Source organism: Mercenaria mercenaria, chromosome 12, assembly GCF_021730395.1.
Source record: "Mercenaria mercenaria strain notata chromosome 12, MADL_Memer_1, whole genome shotgun sequence".
Lineage (NCBI taxonomy): Eukaryota > Metazoa > Mollusca > Bivalvia > Venerida > Veneridae > Mercenaria > Mercenaria mercenaria.
In genome coordinates, this window is record NC_069372.1 from 60,145,172 (window position 1) to 60,169,620 (window position 24,449).

The 24,449-nt window shown below is 36.1% G+C and overlaps 1 protein-coding gene across 3 annotated transcripts; it reads left to right on the forward strand.

Annotated features, from left to right (window-relative positions):
• Positions 1-3,505: 3,505 nt before the first annotated feature.
• On the forward strand, positions 3,506-22,907 carry LOC123534627 (protein ABHD11-like). 3 transcript variants are annotated; one of them, XM_053520181.1, is made up of 7 exons: positions 3,506-3,642; positions 9,439-9,555; positions 11,479-11,626; positions 14,808-14,981; positions 17,501-17,695; positions 18,929-19,113; positions 22,081-22,905. In XM_053520181.1, exons 2-7 carry the CDS (start codon positions 9,470-9,472, stop codon positions 22,223-22,225), a joined length of 933 nt encoding a protein of 310 aa, XP_053376156.1. In that variant the 5' UTR covers positions 3,506-3,642; positions 9,439-9,469; the 3' UTR covers positions 22,226-22,905. The 3 variants fall into 3 exon arrangements, with proteins under 3 accessions (XP_053376156.1, XP_053376157.1, XP_053376155.1); XM_053520182.1 differs by lacking the exons at positions 3,506-3,642; positions 22,081-22,905 and adding exons at positions 5,221-5,472; positions 21,673-21,800; XM_053520180.1 differs by lacking the exon at positions 3,506-3,642 and adding an exon at positions 5,228-5,472 and having other exon boundaries at positions 22,081-22,907.
• Positions 22,908-24,449: the final 1,542 nt, after the last annotated feature.

Here is a 24,449-nt window from a genome sequence, read left to right on the forward strand (position 1 = left end):
ATTTCCCCCAGACAACTACTTTGCAGTTAATGAAAGGAATTTAAAGAAAGCTTACCTGATAATATATGACAAATAAGAGGAAGCGTAGAGTGCAATAGATCTAGTGACCTTTTTTTAGAATACTTAGGAAATTGTCTCCCGTTCGGTATATGACATTAACTAAACAATAACTTCGCAACTACTAAAGGAAATAGAAAGACTTTTCATAATGAGTAGAAATGCATATGTTTTTTTGTTTTTGTTTTTTTTTTTGCAGAATTTAAGTTGCTGGTTGGAGAAATGGTCAATAGGATCCTCGAGAAAGCGAACATATACTTAAAGAGTTTAACCAAATTTACTGTGTCAACGGTAAAGAAACATATAGTGATTCATTTCATCTTCAGAATTTATTATTCTTATAGGAGACTTAAATGAAAAGAGTGAATTATTTGTAATTTGATAGACAATGGAACAAGATAAGTGAAGCTGGGTGTGGTTGGACAATTATATCTGTATAGCTGGTGGTGAATATGCTGGGAATAAATTCAATAGCGTTATAGATCATTTCGACATCAAAATTCAGTTAAACAAATAAATAAAACTAAGGCAAACACTTGATTATGTAATGTACAGTCTAGCAATATAGCAGTTTTGTTAGATATTGAAGACAACCCATGCCGAAAGAGGATAACAATATAGAAATAGAAAAAAATGTAGGCTCCATAGGTCGAAAAACACGATACAAATGAAAATGTTGCAAGTCCGGTTCGATTGCGCCTGTTCACGGACGTGAGTGGAAATTCTCGATTGTTTTCGTCCACGCCATCTAGCCCTGGGTTGAGCAGAACTCAATATTTGCAAATGTTATAAGTACCAAAAAAAAAAAAAATCAATCAATAAAAAATAAACAATTTAGAGACATCCGCAGATATTTTTTTTGCGGCGAAAATGGCAAAATTATAAAGCAGACACCATACCCTAGAGGTGAAAGACAGCTTCAAGGAATAGATGGAAGTAGATAGTATAGAAGCCCCAAAGTTTTGTTAACTTTATAGAAAATAGAGAACATTAATTCTTAGAAAACTTAAGTTTAAACATATTCTATTGTATATACTATATGTATTTATATAATTACAGTACATGTACACTTTAACAATCAATGCAATTATAGCAAATAGGTCGGGCCACATATTTCAACAGTTTTATGGGCTACGGACGTGAGGGGTGTTGCATGTTTCGTTACTTCTCAGACTCAGACAAACTGAGTCTGCTATTATTTCGCTTGGTTGCATTTCATGCTTCTAAAGCATTTTTACAATAAATGCGTAGCCTTCTCCAAAATATTTGGAAAATACCAGCAGTGAAATTTCAAATGAACCACGAAAAAAGAGACATAGCGGATCCTACCGACGAATAAGATTGCCCGGCTGTCTTGACCATATATATATATAGCCCTTCACAATACAAGGAACTACTTGGACAACACAAAATGAAATATTCGTATATGAGAAAATTGCTGCGTTTCATACAACATGGCTTACTCCCTAGAACGACTTCAAAATAATGAGCGAGTGTTTGGTGTTTTGGTGCATTTTCATTATAAAAGAAAATTAATATACCAACAGCATTGTGTAATTGATGAGGATTTAGCGGTATCTACCTAGTATTGTTGCAAATGGAAATGCAATTTGTTGCTAAGATGTACTTAGAACTATTTTCTGTTGTTCTATCCATATGTTCCTGACGCTTATTTATGGTACATAAAGACCATACAGAAAGAAGCCCTTCTTGTGAACAAAATATATGAATAACCTACAACCATGAAAAGATCTTGGTGAATATGTGAATGTAAGGTTAATGCACAACAGAAACAAAGTGCTTATTGTGAATTATATGTGAACGGATTTGATTTTCAAGAATTTTAAGTGTTAACTATTTAAGTGAATACCTGATTTCCTGCGAACACAACCATATGCAAATTGCTATTTGTTCTGTTATTATTCATGGTTAGATGCAAATACTGGTGAACAGATGTTGCAAAGACATCTGTTCACTTTTTATTCACGCTGTATAGGGGCCTATATTCACTTAATTTTCACAATAAAGTGTTCATACCGTATATAAGGGTTTCTTATAACATAAAAATTTCTACAGCCTGTCAAATACGGCGTACGTGCTTGTGTGCAGATATTTTGTTTTATTGAATTATGTATAGTTATGAATACATGCTTTAATATAGTTAAAACAAGCTTTATGGAATTGTGTCACCGTTAAACACTGTTGGGCAACGTTTTTTTATTTATTCATTTATTGACATTTAAGATCAATAGCATAAAACACAACACAAGGCAAATAAAAACTTAAGCAAAGTCTGCTCTCTTTTAATATTTTTTCTTAACACCGAGATTTATTGGTCAGGTCGGATATCCAGGCACTGAAGAACGTGCCACAATTCCAGAAGTATTGTATACTGAATGATATATATCTCCATCAAAGAGCTATAGAAATAAATAGCTGTGTATTTTATACTTCTTTGACTCCATCAAACTCATAGGCATTCGGCGCATTTGTTTGGTCAGTAATGATGCTATAAATAATAAAAACAGTCCAGGGGCCAAAAATATTTCTTCGTGTTGTATATAACATGTCATCTCGTCAAGGGAAACATTTATGTTGAGTAATATTGTAATCCCTTGAAATCCAACACCCATTTGACTGCATATGGATTGATTGCATTCAATTGGGTGCTGGATTTTTTTTGGGTCCTGGACTGTCTATGCTCAAACTATGAAAGTATAGCCTAGTGTAGTGGTTGTAGGAATATAAGGCCACTTCGAACAACCTTGTTGTTGGGTTAACCCTTTAGCGATGTGGTTAGAGTGTCCGTCTTCAGATCACGAGGTCCGGGGTTCGATCCTCAGTAGAGTCTGTGGTATTTACTACAATGGCGACGAGGATGTTTGACGGATTCATGCATTTAGATGAGGCTAGAAATTGATAGTAGGTTCAGTTGGTGCCTCGGGCTAGAAACTGATAGGAGGTTCAGTTGATGCCTTGGGCTAGAAACTGATAGGCGGTTCAGTTGATGCCTTAGCTAGAAACTGATAGGCGGTTCAGTTGATGCCGCGAGCTAGAAACTGATAGAGGTTCAGTTGATGCCTCGGGCTAGAAACTGATAGGAGGTTCAGTTGATGCCTCGGGCTAGAAACTGATAGGCGGTTCAGTTGATGCCTTAGGTTAGAAACTGATAGGCGGTTCAGTTGATGCCTGGTCCTTCAATGTTGGAGAGGAGTGTAGTGGTTGTAGTTATATAAGGCCACTTCCAACAGCCTTATTGTTGGGTTAATTAACCCTTTAGCGACGTAGTTAGAGTGTCCGCCTTCAGATCACGAGGTCCGGGGTTCGATTCTCGGTAGAGTCTGTGGTATTTTACTACACTACTAAAGTAATCAAACTGAAAATAAAAATCACTGAAAATGTGTTAACACAAAGCTCTTTTTTGACAAATAAGGTACCAGTTAATACCAGATAGCTTGTATTGGGCTTATTCTTTGGTATGACGCATCCAACCACCTGCACCCAAAGCCGGTAAATATTGAGAGCCTCAGATTTTTAGAAAATTCGCAAAGTAAACGTAGATATCAGCTGGAAAGTCAGGAAAAGGTGATCACAAAAATCTGTTTTAAAGGTTTTATTTTTTATAGATAGCTTTATGACATCAGCTTAATGATGAATGATTTACATCACATATGTTTCTTACAGATAAAATAAAACATCTTTTCCTGATAAACGTGTTCTTTCAGTACAGTGACCATATTTCGTCTAGCGTTCCTTTCGGATAGCAGTTACATTTAATTTTGGAAGTGGCTATTCCTACGGTCCCGTAAGAATAGCCTCACAGGCTATTCCTACGGCTGTCCCGTAAGAATAGTGAAATAGCCCGCAGGTGGCTATTCCTACGGCTCTATTGAAAGTCAATTTTGTATGTCCATCTTGTACTGCATTGTACTGAATTAATTCAACTGGTATATTTTCGAACAAATTGTTTACTTTTCAGTATCACACCCAGAGGAAGTGAGTTCGAATATAGTGTAACAGTCTCAGGAAAAATGTGCAGCCTCGACCAGGATTCGAACCTCGGACCTTCGGCTTAAAATAATTTCCGAAAAGTCTCCCTTAATAAAAAAAAATCCAAAAAAAAAAGTTTTTCCGACCTACCAGCCCTAATTTTTTTGAGCATGTTACCGGAAACAAAGAAATTTTTTAGGCCTAAATTAGCTTTTTCCTTTATTCGAAATCACTTCCCTGTTCTCTCGATGTGATACTGAAAAGTAAACAATTTGTTCGAAAATATACCAGTTGAATTAATTCGGTATAATGCAATTCAAGATAGACATGCAAAACTATCTTTAAATAGAGCCGTAGGAATAGCCACCTGCGGGCTATTTCACTATTCTTACGGGACAGCCGTAGGAATAGCCTGTGAGGCTATTCTTACGGGACCGTAGGAATAGCCACTTCCTTTAATTTTTACATAAAACCAACAAAATAAGTTGAAAAAAAATAAGAGAACCATGTTGTCTTTAGATTGCATATATTTAGCTGGACTGAACAATTTTTATGTGGAGTGTCGCATACATGTCAAGTTTCCCGGATCGTCCGGGAGTCTCACGGATTTTTTGTCCATTTCCCGGACATACGGAAATCAGTTATTTCTCCCGGAAATCCAAAATTCCAAGATAATGGTTTCCTACATCAAACTTAATCCCTAATTACACACTGTGCCTGACGTAATTTATCACCCTACTGGTATATTGATAAGAGTTTAACAAGGTCACGCACTGATGACATTCTGCAGACAGGTGTGTACTGTGCTATTTTTAGATTGTGTTAATTGGCGAGTGGTGATACTGACATAATATGATGATAAGACAGGAACTTGTTTATTGAAGATTTTAAGTGTGAAAAGATATATTTAAGGATACTTAAAGAGCCGACCTTTATTGGAGTGATGGCAGTCATTACCACTGATGGAGAAAACAACTAGAGATAGGTTATAACATTCTTTCAACAGCTATGGTTTTCAATTAATTTTCATTTTGATGAGTAAAAAGCATTTTCAGTACAGATTCAAAATGGTGAAATATTTATTTCCAATCAATGTTAGATTCTGTTCATTTGCAAAAAAATCTAAGACTGTAAAAAAACACTGCAGATTATTCACATTAAAGAAACTCGCCAGTATAAAATTTCATCCAAATTCCAATTCCTCTGCTCAAACCATACTGTAATAACTGAATAAAGTTACTATATATGTATATAATTTTTTTTTGTTTTCATTGCAGAATTTCTAAAATAAACTTTTCCAATCTTTCATTTTGGACAGTACCAGTAACTGTTAAAAGCTAAGGGTGCTTACAAAAAGATACTGATATATGGCAAAAAGTGCAGATCATGATCAGACTGCATGGACAATTTACACTCGTCGCAAAGGTAGAATCAATCGTATTCAACAGGATTAAGGTTAACACATTTAAAATGCAACTTAAGTACCTAAAAACATTGCCCAAATCAGATCTTATCTGTTACACAGTTTTATATTCGACCAAAAATTTCCTAAAAAATGCTCCTCGAAAAAAATCTCCTGGATTTTCATCAAATATCCTAGATTTTCAACTGAAATCTCCTGGAAAATTGTCCACGGAACTTGACATGTATGAGTGTCGCCAAGTGAACAATGCTGTCAAACATTTAAAATGGAGGTAGATCTATGCTACATAGATGATGGAGATCTTTTCCAAATGGCAGTGGCTAGAGAACCGGAATCGGTTCCCTAGACAGCAAACTTATTCATCCAGTACTGGATCTCTAGCCAAAGTACCGTGCATAGGCTAGGGAACCAGAATTTGATTTCTATCCATAAAGCTGCTGAAATTCACTTTGTTTCTTTTGGTAATTAAGTATCATGTTATCTTAATTCATTTTACCATTTCAAAAAGCCATGCCCTTGCATTTATCTGCATTTACTGTGTCACCAAAAGTGTACCTGAATACTGTGAGTGTCTGCCATATTGGAATGAATTAAACTAGAACGAATGAATGGGGAAATTGTTGTCTGCATTGGAGCAAGCCGAAACAAACTTACAATAAAAGAAACATTGCAATTGCCGTGAAAACTTGCTGCGATCATGCCGCGAATATCCAGCGAACATGCCGCAAACACTTTTGAAACAATTGGTATAAATATAATTGTTCACGGGATGTTCGTTTGGTGTTCACTTTTCACATGCAAATTGGTTTTGCCACGAACAAGTTGCCGCAAACTTCCCGTGAACAAGTAGCTGTGAACTTCCTGCGAAACAAGCTGCGATCATTCCGCGAACTAGTTGCTGCGATCATCCCGCGAACTAGTTGCTGCGAACATGCCGCGAACTAGCTGAAAACCATCGCTACAGAAATTGTGTACAAAAAAGCATGTACAGAAAAAGTGCAAAAACAAATAAATTAATTGGAATCAGGGATATAAATTTATTGAATAAACTTGAACACTGAGGTTGTAACAAATTCAAATTGTCAATGTCTGAACTTTTTCATATCATATTTGGAGCATTTTGAGTTTTAATGATAAAATATGTTTGAATTTTAACTGTTAATTGTCATTTCAATAACAGTGTCTGAGTGCATGTATTCATTTCATCCCAATGTTTTTTCTTCACACTGCTTATAACTTATATGTATCACTACAAATCTGTCATAGTTTTACATGTTAATTATCAGACTTATGAAACTTAGAAATTGCCAAAATAAGCTAGTTTTATATTTCTTTTCAGATAATCTGATACAGCTCTGCAGAAGTTTAAGCATATCTATTTCATTTTCAAAATTCCTTATGTTTATTGAGATATATGAGTATAGATATCAAACATAAATTTTCTGACTTACCACAAAAAAGAACATATTCCTATCAGCCTCTAAGAATCACTTATGAAAACTGTCTGTAATGCACACAGATTTCCTTCTAAACTTGTCCAGAATATCGAGATCTGGTTGTAATTAACTTATCAGACTCATACTGTGAACTTACAGATAATGTTACAAATTAATTGATCTACAATTACCTGCTCTTATAAAAGCTCTTCATTAACAGTTAACCAAAAGATTATAATCTTCTAAGTTCTTCTCACGAACATGCCGCGATCATTGGTCTTCCTGCGAATGTCCCGCGAACTAGTATCAGATCGGGGTAGCAGGGAATATCCTGCGAATACTTCCTGCGAATAGGTATGTTCGTGGCATATTCGCAGCATGTTCGCGGCATGTTCGCAGCTTTTTGGCCATTTCGTAAGGGTATACAAAACAACACAATTTTACTTTTAAATAATTTAAACATAGTACATGTTTAAAGCAAATAACATGTAGAAACGGCAAAGTTTATATCATTCCAGTATGGCGGACAGTATGTGGCGAGTACACTTTTGGAGACACAGTAAACGCAGATTAATGCAACGGCATGGTAAAAGTAATTAAGATAATAATATGCATGATACTTACCAAAATTTTGGCAGCTTTATGCATATAAATAAAATTCCAGTTCCCTAGCCTTTGCATGGTACTTTGGCTAGAGAACTAGCTCCGGATGAATAAGTTTGCTGTCTAGGGTACCGATTCCGGTTCTCAAGCCACTGCCTTTCTGAATTTCACCACCATTTATCTAGCCTCAGTCAAACGATAGCACCTTAATACATGCGATCAGCTATTTAGACGGAGTAGAAGCTATGACTGAAATCAAGGCATTTGAATTTAGCTCACCTGTCACGTAGTGACAGGGTGAGCTTTTGTGATCGCCCTTCGTCCGTCGTCCGTCCACAATTTCTTGTCTGCACGATAGAGGTTTCATTTATTATTTTATTTTAACCAAACTTGCACGCAACTTGTATCACCATAAGATCTCAGTTCCTTTCTTGAACTGGCCAGATCCCATTATGGGTTCCAGAGTTACGGCCCCTGAAAAGGCCAAAATTAGCTATTTTGACCTTGCCTGCACAATAGCAACTTTATTTATGATTTGATTTTTACCAAACTTGCACACATCTTGTATCACCATAAGATCTTGGTTCCTTTCTTGAACTGGCCAGATTCCGTTATGGGTTCCAGAGTTATGGCCCCTGAAAGGGCCAAAATTAGCTATTTTGACCTTGTCTGCACAGTAGCAGCTTTATTTATGATTTGATTTTTACCAAACTGGCACACAACTTGTATCACCATAAGATCTCGCTTCCTTTCTTGAACTGGCCAGATCCCATTATGGGTTCCAGAGTTATGGCCCCTGAAAGGGCCAAAATTAGCTATTTAGACCTTGTCTGCACAATAGCAGCTTCATTTATGATTTGATTTTAACCAAACTTGCACATAACTTGTATCACCACAAGATCTTGGTTCCTTTCTTAAACTGGCCAGATTTCTTCATAGGTTCCAGAGTTATGGCCCCTTAAAGGTCCAAAATTGGCTATTTTGGCTTTTGCAGCCATATAGAGACTTCATTTATGGTTTTATTTGATACAAACTTCCAAAATAACTTCAACAACAATAATTCTTGGATTCCATGACAAATCAGATCCAAGCGTAGGTTCAGAGTTATTTTATATCTGATTATCTCCCCTGATGGTAATCAAAATGGATTTATATCAGTAAGTACTTATAGTACTTATTTGAAATTTCATTATTGTCATTAGTTGGACTGAGCCAATCAGGGTAGATAACTATGGACTGATTTTATGTCAAATTACCTCCCTTTATTTCAAATTAAAATGGGTATATCTCCGTAACTAATGAAGATACTGAACTGAAATTTCATTTATGTCAACAAATTTATTTGGCAGATCCTTCTTTCTTCACTTACAATAATTTTTTTTTTAATTACTTCCCTTTTATGTTACTATAAATAGCTTATTTTTAGTAACTTTTTTATTATTGGCCGTAGGGAAAAACCGAGACCACTTTTCTGTGGTACAACATGGATGGTACCTCCAATTTGTAGGTGTATTTTGACATATCTGTACCTTGTAAGAAAGGAAGTGTCTAGCCATTTGGCCAAAGGATTCCTAGCCTATGTTCTACCCGTCTAGTGACCGGACGGTTAGACATTTCCGTGCAGAAAACTAGCCCGGCTCCTGCTGCTTGGTAAGGTTTTTAAGACAATTCACAATAACTTGAGAGAATTTGGTAGAGGGTCACTCAAGAAACATTGCTATTAAATCATAGCAGTTTTAAAGTGAAAGATTTTCAAAGTTTTCCATATAGCAATATAGGGAAGCACTCAGTTACTCCATATCCATTTCGATTATTGTTGATATATTTAAGAATATAAAGAATATAGCAATGGTTGCAATTTATACAACATATGGACTGATAGTCTTATTCAAGAAAATATGAATGATACATGAAATTTTAATGTTTCAGTTTTACCTGCCTAAGTCGTATATTTAGGAAAATGTTTGTTCGGAACATTCTGCGGAGACCACGACTGGTTCAGTGCTGTATTAGATGCTTGGAAAGAAGAAAATTGTCAACAGACAGGTATAAGCCTAATAATGTGTCACAATGATTTTGTGCTTCTACCAGTTCTGCATGTTTGATAACATCATTTATCCAGAAAATATAGAATAAAGTGTGGATCTGACATATACTGGATATTGAATTTTGCCAGAAAAATGGCAATCCATATGTTTGTTGATAAAATCAGAATGGTTACTGTATTTCTTAAATTTAAATATCATGACAAAAATGTTGGTGTGTAAGCATCTTAAAATCAGTTTGAAATATGCAGATCTGTCTAGCAGATAAAATAAACACACTGGCCTATACATTTTTTGATTTGACCATGTGATAAGACTATTCATTGATATGTACATTTACAACTTGTCAGGAATCAACACTAACAGTTGTCTCCCGACTTGCATACAGCAGATTTTCATGGGACCCAGTAAATCCTGAAAGCCTACAGGTCTCCAGGACTACCGAAAATTCAGAAGTTGTCAATGTTAAGTAACTAGCAGAAGAAGCTGTGATAGTTAATGTGCTGAAATTTTCTGTAGAGCAATTTTTAACCTTTACCCTGCTAAATTTCTAAAATGGACTGGTCCATCATTCAATTTAAGCAATACCATTTGCTATTCAAAGGGGAGTGCACTGAAAATTTACTGACTGAATAGCGAATAGTGCAGACCATAATCAGTGGTTGATCTTGGTCTGCACTGGTCGCAAAGGCAGAATCACTTTCCGCCAACAGACTAAAGGTTAAGTTACAGAACAAAAAAATTTCACTCTAATGACATGAAAGATTCAGTGTATTCTTTTAAGTGAAAAGAAAATCTTTTAGTAACTGAAATACCTGTTTTTTCTTCATTAAAAATTTATTGTATTGGTGGATTTTAGAAGTTAGTGGTCTTTTAGGTCAGTAGGCAAAAATGGTTAGAGTCTACCCCTGCCCTTTGGAGAATTTCATTTTGTATGTGATGAATGTCATAAAAATGATGAATTCCCTGTAGAGTCCCATTCTGATTTAACTTGATTGAGACCCAGATTTTTCAAATCAGTTTAGCAAAGTAGTCAGAACACAACTCTGTCTCCTTTTAATTGACTATTGAAAGTTAGTGTTGAAATTCATTGTAGGAAAAGATTGATCCAGACATACGTTACCACAACATGATCAAACTAAAGTGTTTAAATAATCAGTTACTTCTTACCTCTTGGTTAGGATTTTTGTGTTCAGTTTTGGTGCTTTGCTGAACCCACTCTTCAGCCCACCCGCTTAGCTCAGTAGGGAGAGCGTCGGTCTATGGATCGCGGGGTCGATCCAAAATAAACAAAGAACCCACTCTTCTTATTATTTACATTAACTGTTGATAACACTTTGCAATCTGATTAAAATCTTCTTCTAAAACACTACCTTTACCTTAGTGAGATTGTGTACTTGTCTTCAGTCAGATTTTAACACTTGGTGCTATTTATTTGTTCTCTTGTACATTGAAGCCCGCCCGCTTAGCTCAATAGGGAGAGTGCAGATCTACGGATCTCGGGGTCATGAGTTTGAGCCCTAGGTGAGGTGTATGTTCTCTGTGATGATTTGATAAAAGACATTGTGTCTGAAATCATTCGTCCTCCACCACTGATTCATGTGGGGAAGTTGGCAGTTACTTGCGAAGAACAGGTTTGTACTGGTACAGAATCCAGGAACACTGGTTAGGTTAACTGCTCGCCATTACATATATAATAACTGAAATACTGTTGAAAAATGGCATTAAACCCAAAACAAACAAAAACAAAACAAACTTGTACATTGAGATTTATAAATTAACCATTTACTGTTTTCTTTAATTTATGCGCCCTACTACCTACCATAAAAGTTTTCACTGTGTGTAATGTTGCTACAGCTATTCAGATCACACACTGACAGTGTTATGTTCTGGATGGATTATTTAGTGTTTGTGTATATTTCAGCAATGCAGTGAACCTGTCCTACTATTCCTATGAGAAGAAAGTGGATGGAGCTGTTGAACAGCAACCTGTTATTATTTTACATGGAATGATGGGATCGAAACAGAACTGGCAGAGTCTAGCTAAGGTGTTTGGAAAATCAGGCAGAAAGGTAGTAATCATATTAATACAAATGAGCCGCACCATGAGAAAACCAACATAGTGCATTTGCGACCAGCATGGATCCGGACCAGCCTGCGCATCCACGCAGTCTGGTCAGGATCCATACTGTTCGCTTTCAAAACCCTATTGCAATTAGAGAAACCGTTAGCGAACAGCATGGATCTTGACCAGACTGCGCGTCTGGATCCTTGCTGGTCGCAAATGCACTATGTTGGTTTTCTCATGGCGTGGCTCAAATAAAAGGTAGTGGACCATTAATGACAATTTGTAAAGAACGTATTCTCCATATACGATTTCAGAATTTTCTAGTTTTTTACAAAAAAGCTTTATATACGTTGAGCTTCTTTATTTCCAAATGCTGAATTTCTTAACAGGAATATGTAATCACTTGGAAATTGCTGCGTGTTATTTTGAGTCCACTACTTTAAGCACCATAACATTAACTTTGGTCAGATTGTTTTAGTTCTGTTTATCCTAATACATGTTAGTAACACGAATGTGAAGAAATCTAAATTACTTAAAAATCTTTCTTGAAAACCAGTCTAGATGTCTTGTCATAATATATAGTGAATATATAGTGAGGTTGTAACTACCTCAGTAGGGATCCACCTTAAACACTTAACCACTTCACCACCATATTCCTTTGAAACTGAAGTAATATTTCACCAGTACTCAGTGATTGGTTGATCATGAAACAATTGTAGTTGTATAAATTTAAAAAATAATGACAATTACCGTTTACAGTAGTTTTATGATTTACCCTTTCAGTACTGTTTACGTAATCAGTGTTAATTGTGATACAAAACACTCTTAGATATAGATTTTAAAAAAAAGTTTTTATTAGCTTGTCTGATTTTTGAAAAAAACTACAAGGTGTTATTGTCGTCACGTGATCGTTGGTGTCGGCGTTGGTTAAATTTTTGTACCCCCCCGACAACAAAGTTGTAAGGGGGGGTATACTGGTTTCAGGTTGCCTGTCTGTCTGTCCGTCTGTCCGTAGACGCAATCTTGTGCGCACCATCTCTCCTTATCCCCGTGACAGAATTTAATGAAACTTCACACAAGTGATCAGTACCAACAGTAGTTGTGCATGGGGCATGTTAGGTTCTTTTAGAAAAAAAATTTGCAGAGTTATGGGACTTTGTTTTTTTGTTACTATACTATATACATAGACACAATCTTGTGCGCACCATCTCTCCTCATCCCCTTGACACAATTTAATGAAACTTCACACAAGTGATCAGTAACAACAGTAGTTGTGCATGGGCATGTTAGGTTCTTTCAGAAAAAAAATTTGCAGAGTTATGGGACTTTGTTTTTTTGTTACTATACTATATACATAGACACAATCTTGTGCGCACCATCTCTCCTCATCCCCTTGACACAATTTAATGAAACTTCACACAAGTGATCAGTAACAACAGTAGTTGTGCATGGGCATGTTAGGTTCTTTCAGAAAAAAAATTTGCAGAGTTATGGGACTTTGTTTTTTTGTTACTATACTATATACATAGACACAATCTTGTGCGCACCATCTCTCCTCATCCCCTTGACACAATTTAATGAAACTTCACACAAGTGATCAGTAACAACAGTAGTTGTGCATGGGGCATGTTAGGTTCTTTCAGCGACAAAAATTGCAGAGTTATGGGACTTTGTTTCTTGTTAACATACTGTGTACATACAGTCTGCATATGCAATCTTGTGCGTGCCTAATCTACCAAACCCTTGCACACAATTTAATGAAACTTCACACAAGTGATCAGTACCAACCCTAGTTGTGCATGGTGCATGTTACATTCTTTTAGATAAATATTCTGCATAGTTATGGGACTTTGTTTTTTGTTACGATACTGTATACATACAGTCTATATACATACAGGCCACATAATTATGCAATCTTGTGTGCGTCAAATTGCAATGTACTGTGTCAGTGCATGGGGGAGTGGGGGGGGGGGGGTACATTCATCACCTTTAGTGATAGCTCTAGTTTGTTTAGGTCCACCTTTTCTAAAGAAACTATAAGAGCTACAGCTTTGAAACTTTGCACACTTGTTTAATATCATTAGTTGACTATGTAGGCTAAGCACCATAACTCTGATACACATTTTGTCAGAATTATGGCCCTTTTTGTACCTAGAAAATTTGATTTTGTTGGTTAAATTTTTTGTTTATGTCCACTTTTTCCCAAAATCTATAAGAGCTACAGCTTTGAAACTTTGCACACTTGTTAATCATCATTAGATGAGTAAGTAGACCAAGAACCATAACTCTAACCTGCATTTTTCAGAATTATGGCCCTTTTGTACTTAGAAAATCAGTATTTCTTGCTTGTTTTCACTTTTCTAGAATGCTTACTATAGCTTTGAGAAAGAAGGCCAATAATTATAACTCTTTTCTTACATATTGTCCAGTACTTGCAGACAAGTGATGGCATCCGCAGGCAGTGCTCTTGTTTATTGTAACATATTTCAACCAAAATTCAAAGTAGATCTATGTAGTTGTATAAGCCATACCATTTAAAACGCCAGACAATGTGCTTTTAAGCCATTTTCTTTTGGAATGTTACATATAAAAAAAAATTATTGTTTATGTTATAATATGATATCTATCCTGTTTTCTTTGCCGTCATTCTACCAGAAACTGACAAGAAAACCCACAGAATTTGCATTGGGGTTGGAGGCGATTTCTTCCATTTAGAAACACAATAAATTTGACAGCAAGCACCACTGGATAAATGTAACCTTTACACAGCTAAATTTCTAAGATGGACTGGTCCATCATTCAATTTGGGCAGTACCACTTATTATTCAAAAGGGTGTTCACTGAAAATTTACTGACTGAATAGCCAACAGTGCAGACCAAGATCAGCCTGCACAGACATCTTAGTCTACACTGGACGCAAAGACAAAATCATTTGCAACCAGCAGGCTAAAGGTTAAACAGTGTTTACATAACATGAGATACAAAAGCTGTAAATTTAAGAAATAAATTGTGCTTTAAGTACCTGGTAATTTTGATGTGTTTATAAAATATCAAGTAAAGTAGTTAGTATTTATAACACATATTTATGCCGTTTAGGCTGCTCTAAACATATACTGAGTGATAAGATCTGTTTAAGGTGCTTTTAACATCTGTATGAATAGAAATATTGAAGTGTTATGTTTAAGGTGGTTGCTTTGGATGCCAGAAATCATGGTGAGAGTGATCATACAGAAGAAATGAATTACTTCCTGCTGCGAGATGATGTGTTACGACTTATGGATCAGCAGGAACTTGAGCAGGCTGTTCTGATGGGTCACAGCATGGGCGGGAAAACTGCAATGACCACAGCTCTTACAAATGTAATTGTTCCCATATTATTTATACAGTACAGGCAGAGTGAAAACTCTAGTTTACGCAAGGCTCCAGTGGCAAAATTACATGTTCTGTAAAAACATAAACAAATAATTTCAAGAAACCCAAGTGTCATTCGATATTTCTAGCTTTTATTATGATTACATTGAAGTCATTTCTTAAATTGTTTTATATCAGCTGCATTTACATTTTACCTTTTTACTTAATACAAAGAACCAGACTGCATTTTTATATGCCTGTTTTGAAAAAACTGGATATATTATGTGATGGCGCATGCGTCTGTCTGTCCGTCCGTCTGTCTGTCATAATAATTTGTGTCCGGAGCATAACTTTATAACCTTTAAGGGTATTGACTTCAAACTTGGAATTTAGGTAGATGGCAATGCGACAATGTGCAGAGCGCTCTGTAGGTCAAAGGTTAAGGTCACAAATTGAGCTAAAAGGTCAAAATTTGCTATCATATTTCGTGTCCGGAGCATAACTTAAATAACCATGCAAGATATTGACTTCAAACTAGGCTTGTAGATAGATGGTGATGAGACGATGTGCACAGCACATGAACCAGCTCTGTAGGTCAAAGGTAAAAAAAAAACAAAGACAAATATCAAATAGGGAATGCCACATACCAAAAACGCAGCCTCCCCAAAACGAAACCCACAGCACGCAGACGTGCACACCACACACACACACAGACACACACACTTGCACACAAAGCCAACACACGTGGACAAAACGAACAAACAAAGGAACACAGTGGGGCACCGCCTTGGAATGGTCAGTGGCAAAAACACCACTGGGGAGCTTAAACCGGTTTATGGTGCGCACCCAACCTCACTCTTACCCCCACCATGTTCCAAAGACATGGGACAGTGTAAATAAAAGTAATCCCCTCCAGGTGAATCTCTAACAAACGTAATGGAAACAAAAAGGCATGGCATGTAAAACACAAAAATGCTCGTGTATAAATATATAAAAAACAAACCTTAAGAACCAAAAACGTAAATACTCAATGCCTATCAGAAGACAGAGCAACAAGAGAAACACCCTTAAGGGCCCGACGAAACAGGCCAGAAGACAGATATCAAAACAGTTCAGTCCTGGTGGGATTTAAAAACTGCTTATCATAGAATCCTCCCCCTCTTCCGTCAGACACAATCAAAGAGGGAAGCGTAGTGTCCAACTGTAAACGGGTTGAACACTAAACATGCGGTGTGTCTCAAAACAGTTGGGTTGTAACCTCTTTTAATAAAACATTCAGGTCACAAATTGAGATCAAAGGTCAAAATTTGCCATCATATTTCGTTTCCTCAGCGTTACAAAATAACCAGTTAAGGTATTGACTTCAAACTAGGCTTGTAGGTAGATGGCGATGTCGAGATGTGCAGAGCGTTTGAACCGGCTCTGTAGGTCAAAGGTCAAGGTCACAAATCGAGCTCAAAGGTCAAAATTTGCTATTATATTCCATGTACAGAGCATGAATTAATAACCATTCAAGGTATTGACTTCAAACTTTGGATGTAGGTAGGTGGTGATAAGACGATATGCAAAGTGCATGAATCAGGGTAGTAGGTCAAAGGTCAAGGTCACAGCAAGATCAAATCTGCCCACAGTATGGGTCCATGAGTCATATACACTTAAATATATTACAATTATTATGTTTTCTAAGAGAAAAAAATGCCAAAAAGTAATTTTGAATTTATTTTTTTCCCCTTTGACAATGAGCCATTAGAAAGGTGTTTATGAGCATTTTCCAGGTCCGTATTTTTTTTCAAAACAATATTTCTTTGTCAATGATTGGCCGTCTTTTGGGCAAGTGAATACTCTTTCAGAAAAATCTTCCTTTCTAATGGCTCATTGTCACAGGGGCAAAAAATTTCAAAATGACTTTTTGGCATTTTTTTCTGAGAAAACATTATAATTGTAACATATTTAAGTGTATATGTCTCATGGACCCATACTGTATCCTAGGTACGTTACTGCCACCTGTGCTACAGACAGTTCAGTTGTCTCGCCATATGCACCAGTAAGCTCATTGAAAAGTTGTTTAAGGAGAGTGTAGGATTACCAGCCTAGAGATTGAGCCAATCACAGTCGACCGTGAGCATTCAGACTTCATTGTGTAGACATAAGTTCTAAACCACCTCCAATTATGTTGGAAAGATTTTAATAACTTAGTCTTGCAGTCATAAGAAATCCAAAAGTATAGAATCTGGTTTAGAATGTCAAAACATACTATTAAATATGTTGGAAAAATTTTAATTACTTAGTCTTGCAGTCATACTCATAAGAAATCAAAAAATACAGAATCTTGTTAGAATGTTAAAACATACTATTAAATACAACTTTCATTTTTTTTTTTTTAGCTGAAATGGCTAATTTTTCAGGACTTTAATTTAATAGATTTCAAGTAAAAAGAAATTTCATTTGTTCAGTAGGATTGACATAACCACAAAAGTAATTTCACAATATAAACCAAAACAAATCAGTTGTTTCTTGAAACCTACAGGCAGAGAGAGTTGCAGGTCTGATAGTGGTAGATATTTCCCCAGCAGTGAGTCCTAGTGTCAACAAAACACCTGCTTATCTCGAAGCTATGTTAAGGATCTCTTTGTCATTTTCTGATTTAAATGGAGAGGACTCTTCACCTTCTATGTCACAAGTGAGGCAGCAGATTATAAATGACCTAGCAGTGGCAGTCCAGGTAAATATCCATGCTCAGACAGAAAAGTTTAATGTATTTTACTGAAGCAGTTACGGTACAGTTAAATACAGGTCTTGTACATGTCTACATTGAGACAGTACAGGTAAATTATTGTAGATGAAGATATTTATATGTTTGCAATAAGGCATTTCAGGTAAATAATTGCTGGGGTATTTCTGGTAAATGATTGCAGGTAAATGATTGCTGAGGCAGTTGATGTAAATGATTGCTGAGGCAGTTCAGTTTAATGATTGCAGAGACAATTGAGGTAAATGATTGCTGAGGCAGTTTAAGTCGATGCTCGCCGAGGCAGTTTAGGGAAATGGTTGCTGAGGCAGTTTAGGTAAATGCTCGCTGAGGCAGTTTAGGGAGATGCTCGCTGAGGCAGTTTAGGTAAATGTTTGCTGAGGCAGTTCATGTATGTGATCACTAAGGCAGTTTATGTGAATGATTGCTGGGGCAGTTTAAGTGAATGATTGCTGAGGCAATTGAGGTAAATTTTTCATGAGGCAGTTTAAGCGAATATTATTGAGGCAGTTATAGTAAATGATTGCTGAGGCAGTTTAGGTAAATGATTGCTGAGGCAGTTTAAATGAATGATTGCTGAGGCAGTTCAGGAAAATGATTGCTGAGGCAGTTTAAGTGAATGATTGTTGAGGCAGTTCAGGTAAAAGAATGCTGAGGTAGTTATGTTGAATGATTGCTGAGGCAGTTTAAGTGAATGATTGTTGAGGCAGTTGAGGTAAATGTTTGCTGAGGTAGTTTAAGTAAATGCTCGCTGAGGCAGTTATGTTGAATGATTGCTAAGGCAATCTAAGTGAATGATTGCCGAGGCAGTTTAGGTAATTGATTGCTGAGGTAGTTTAAGTGAATGCTCACTGAGGTAGTTATGGTAAATGATTGCTGAGGCAATCTAAGTGAATGATTGCCGAGGCAGTTCAGGTAATTGATTGCCGAGGAAGTGAATGCTCACTGAGGTATTCAGGTTAATGATTGCTGAGGCAGTTTAAGTGAATGATTGCTATGGCGATATGATAGTATGGGGAACTGAAGAATTAAACATAAAAATAGTGTTGAATAGGAGATGGTGGTTGAGATAAAAAGCAACTTAAAAATGTGTCCATCTGTGATAAAACTGAGATTTAATTGCAAAGTGCAACAAGATCTGTCAAATTCTAAAATTATCGTGTAGTCTTAAATGAGTGTAAGACTTTCTGATTTTTCTGTATGTAGGATGAAGCTATGAGACATTTTCTGGCATCAAACTTAACAATCAGGGATAACAAACTTTCATGGAAGTGTAACCTAGATGCCATTATTAACAATCTACATGACCTTTCCTCATTCCCATTGTTTGAAGAAGAACAGTATTATGGGAGGTGCTTGTTTATAGGAGGTGGAAATTCAGATTATATAAGGTGAGTGTTTATGAATAAGGCTCCATAGTTAAGGAACAGAGTGATTTTGCCTTGATTCCATTTTGAACTGCGTTGCGTTAGATTTTGGATGATATTTGAGAAATAAACTCATATAATTCTATGAAAATATGCATGCTTTGTCTTAAGAAAAAGTTTTTTGAATATGAAGTGTTTCGATAATTTTTTGATCTTGATAAGCATTTATATGATGCAGAATTCTCAAAATCGCACAAAAATCTCCTTCCCAAATTGGTCTGTACAGAAGTGTTTGTGGAAATGGCACAATTCCAGCTAAATGAATATCTGTGCTAAGAAACAGTCTGATTTAATCATTACCCACCATTTATATTTGATTTGGTGTATATAGTTGGTACAAATTGCCAAAATTCATTCTTGCAAGACAGGAAATGTGTCATTTTGACCACTTGTTCCGCAGAAAAGTCACCACTTAATGTTGAAACCACCTAATCTGATAAAGCCAAGGCCAGTGTGAGAGTCTTTATAAAATAACGTAGTTATGAAAATTAAATTGTCACTAGCTAACTTGCAAGTTATTAGGAGAGTGTTTAAAAAATGAAAGTGATTTTTAGTGAAACTTCAGATATTCTCGTCATGAGCCAAGCAAATTTGATGTTGCCAGATAATTACCATGTGATTCTTTTTTTAAAGCATTTTACTCATTTAAATACATGTACATTTTTTATGCCCAATAAAACTGATACATTTATTTTGTAAAAAGTAAGGTACATGAAATAAACAGAAATGACATCATTCAAAAATGAAAAGAGCATAAGGCTCTGGTTAAGTTTTATTATTTGTAGGACAATTATTGTCATGAAGAACTATAAGGAACAATTTTAAAAAATTCTTTAAATCTACCAGTGGAGTAAGTTATTTGGAAGTTATTATATAATGGTTTTTTTTGTGCTAGTAGAGTACAAAGAAGTGGTATAATAAAGAAAAATATTTTTTTAGTCATGTTAGAAGGGAGATAACTAGCAAAAACCAAATGTTACTTATATTTATCTTGCCTCCTACAAGTTTCTTGCATTTTTATATATAGACGTCATGTGGAGACAGGATATATTCCATATCCTGCTAGTACATTTCAGATATGAATTTTGATTTAAAAAAATGGCTGCCACTTTGTTAATTTACAAAATATTAGACTATAGCATGTAAGTAAAGGGTAGTCGGCAAGATAAAATCGTTACACAGCTTGTTGATGACAGGATACGGGATATGCGCTGTCTCGAAAATCCATATCAGGCTTGAGCTTCGCTCTCGCCTGATATGGATTTCCTCGACAGCGTATATCCCGTATCCTGTCACCAACAAGCAATGTAACTAATAATGTTTCTAATCTGTTGATTAGGTATACAATTGATGTGTTACAATATCTGAGTAATTCATTAACAATGATTAAAGAATTTGTTTACAACACCGATGGTTGCTGTGGCAGATTGAAGTTGAATCTCTTGCCCCTCACCTCTATGGATTCGAACTCTACTTGAGTTGTTGTGTGAGGAAGCCATCCTGTTAGCTTGCAGATAGATTATGGCACTACCAAGATACCAACATGTGCTGGAAATAATGTGTTACTTGGCACCTAGGGTATTCCTCCACCATGTGACCTGAACTGTGTCAGTGTGATTTAAAATCCAAATACTGAAAAATCATTTAATGTAATGGGCAAGAAATTTCATGGCTTTGGCTATTTCCAAGTTTGCATATTAAACGAATGGAAATTGAACTTGTTCATTATGTCTCCCTCATGTGGTGGGGGAGAAGTATTGGTTTAGTGCTGTCTGTCAGTCTGTATGTCTGTCGGTATGTCTGTCTGTCTGTCACAAAAATTTATCCACATAACTCCTCCAACACTACCAGGTGGATTAACACCAAACTTCCCAGGAGTGATCATTGCCAGGCCTAGTTGTGCGTATCAGTGGCACGTAATGGTTCGATGAGGTTGGTTCTGTTCCCTGTACCATAAATTTCCATTCGGGAACAATTGGTTTTGTTCAGAAAATGGCGGAAAAGTATGGAGGCTGCAGTTTATGTTTAGAAATACATTTGGCGGTTATGATAATATCTTTTATATAATATTATTCGTAATTATAGTTATGAATCTATCTTCCAATTAGTCAAAACCGTATTGAGGACATAGACCTTGACATGCATCCACTGACAAAGAGAGAGAAAAATAGAAGCATAAAAAGAGAGAGTATAAACAGATTGCTGTACTTGCTTTCTTGTAAAGTTCCACCAGTATTACCATGCATGCAGATACTTGATGATGTTATAGCCACTTCTCTTATACAATAGTTTAATAGGGGTAGGAGATTTCCACCAAATCTTACAGGAGTGATCAATGTGAATTCTTATTATGCATAATATTGGCATGTGCTGCTTCAGTGATTTTTGGCCCTTCATTTGTCTTATTTTACAGTGTTTATACTACTTGCTATATACAGTTACGTTGAATTTCACAAAACTCACAAGTGATTAGTGTAAAGCATAGTTGTGCATAGTATCGTCATCAAATTAAATGATTTTCAGCAAAGATTTATGAAGTTCTATGATCTATGCTACTTCTCCTATACCACTGGTTGGAATTCCATTAAACTTCACAGGAGTTACCACTGCCAAGCCTAGCTGTGTATGTTGTTGAAATGTTTTGGGACAGTGATTTTCTCCTGAGTTATGGCCCTGTGGCATTTTACAATTTCTGCATGATATGTTGTGGGAGACATACTTTTTTTGTCAAAAACAGTGTCTAGTTGGAATTTAATTATGTGGATAGACCATTAAAATTAGTCCTCTACAAAATGTAATGATTTTACAATATTATAAAACCATATTTTTAGTGTAACGAATCTAGATTTGTATGTTCTTTATACTTAGATTGATTTTTGATGTAATTAAAGACTCTAGGATCAGTTTATATAGTATTCCTAATACTTTCAGAGAGGAACATTATCCGTTGATAAAGTCTTTGTTTCCACTGGCTGAGACACAGCATATACCAGATGCAGGTCACTGGGTACATTCAGAGAAACCCCAGCAATTTATACATGTTGTCAATGCATTTCTGAAGGATGCAGGATTATGATATTGTTTTTTATGATATGTTGTTATTATTATTATTATTGTTTAACTTTCTTGTGTGCTCATACAAATATATTGAAAAAGATGGTTTTGCAAAATTCTTTTATAAAGTTGGATTGAGAAGTCTGTGGTATTTTAATTTTTATGCCCCCCGGCATCTACTGATGCGGGAGGCATATAGGGATTGTCCTGTCCGTCCGTCCGACCGTTCGTTCGTCCATCCTTACGAGGTTAACCAAATGGGACCGTTTCGTCTAGCATCAATACCCCTTACTAGAATTACTTGATACTAATGCAGTTGTAACCTGTGACCATTCCTCATCTTCAGACATCACCTGACCTCAGTTTGACCTTGATCTTGACCTCATTTTGAACTTAGGTTGCTTTATATGGGCCATCTCTTGGTTAACCAAATGGGACCGTTTCGTCTAGCATCAATACCGCTTACAAGAATGAGTTGATACTAATAGAGATGTAACCTGTGACTATTCCTCATCTTCAAACATCACCTGACCTCAGTTTGACCTTGACCTCGTTTTGGACTTAGGTTGCTTTGTATCGACAAGGATACCACCGGGGGCATCAAGCGTTTATTGAACGCAGCTCCTTGTTTATGATTTTAAAGCTTCATTTTAAACAGACCTTAATATGAAATTCATATTTTGATACAAGTTGCCCTTAAAGAAGAAGTATAAATCCATGTAGATCCTTGTAATTATTTATTTTTTAACGCATTTTATGGCATTCACCTGATTTACATAGATAATTAAAGTACAGTGACTTTCCTACTGGTTTTCATGATTTGTCTTTTTATAAGTCCTTTTATCCACTGCATTGCAGGGTCCATGAAATATCTTTGCATTGCATGATGAACACTTATACACATAGCACAGTCTTTTTAAAGAGGCATGCCTCTACTCCAGATTTGTATGACAGCATCAAAGTACTGTAAAATCAGAAATCAGAAATATCTGCTACTTTACAAGCTGTTATTATGATTAGTCCAATATATATCCCACAAACCCATTCCAGTTTAAAGCTAACTATAGGCTCATGAAAATACCTGATTTAACAGTTGCAATGTTGATAAAGTACCAAATAAAAAAAAATCAGTATTATTTAAGATGACATGTTATGAGTACATGTATTAAGTTCAGTTAGATTCCTCTTGTTGCAGTCTGTCCCTCTATCATCCACCTTTTTATTTGTGGGCGATAATTTTAAACAGCAGAAGGGAATGCAATGAAAAATATTTAAATTCTCCCTATTCTCCATTGAAAATTATGATGTTCATTTCGTATGCACAGCAAAAGGAAAGGCGCGGAAGTCACATCAACTGATTTTAATGTTAAAGGCAACCAAATGTGTGAAATTTATAATATAATCTTGTTCACAAATGGAAAGGAAATACAATGAAAATATAAGAAATGAAACTTTTATTTTCAGTGTCCATGTCAAATGAACGGCAGAATAGGGTCGGCAAATTAAACCTGAATTGCTAGCGGGATTCATGGATTTGCCGATCCTATTCTGTTGTTCATTTCGCATGAACACTGAAAAAAAATCATTTTTTAATTGACATGATGATAGATGAATCATTTTTGTATACACCTTTCCATTTTCATGCTTAGCTTGTCCAGCTGATAGTAATTTTGAAACTACTCGATAGAATTTCATGAAACTTGGCAAGGAGAGGGAGTGCAAGAGCCACAACTATGTCTTGAAATTTTTTTAGTGCGACTAAAGAATAGGTAGAGCTATTGCACTCGGTAATTCACCCGCATCAGTGTTTGCGCCCCAATACATTTATGCTTTTTAGCTCATCTGTCACAAAGTGACAAGGTGAGCTTTTGTGATCGCGCGGCGTCCGGCGTCCGTCCATCCGTCCGTAAACTTTTGCTTGTGACCACTCTAGATGTCACATTTTTCATGGGATCTTTATGAAAGTTGGTCAGAATGTTCACCTTGATGATATCTAGGTTAAGTTGGAAACTGGGTCACGTGCCGATAAAAACTAGGTCAGTTGGTCTAAAAATAGAAAAACCTTGTGACCTCTCTAGAGGCCATACTTGTGAATGGATCTCCATATAAATTGGTCAGAATGTTCATCTTGATGATATCTAGGTCAAGTTCGAAAGTGGGTCACGTGCCATCAAAAACTAGGTCAGTAGGTCAAATAATAGAAAAACCTTGTGACCTCTCTAGAGGCCATATTTTTCATGGGATCT

Coding starts and splice junctions, on each gene's coding strand:
- LOC123534627 (XM_053520180.1), top strand. CDS start 5,447: ATGGACAATTTACACTCGTCGCAAAG. Junction 5,473..9,438: donor AATTTACACTCGTCGCAAAG/GTAGAATCAATC, acceptor TTAATGTTTCAG/TTTTACCTGCCTAAGTCGTA. Junction 17,696..18,928: donor ACCTAGCAGTGGCAGTCCAG/GTAAATATCCAT, acceptor TTCTGTATGTAG/GATGAAGCTATGAGACATTT.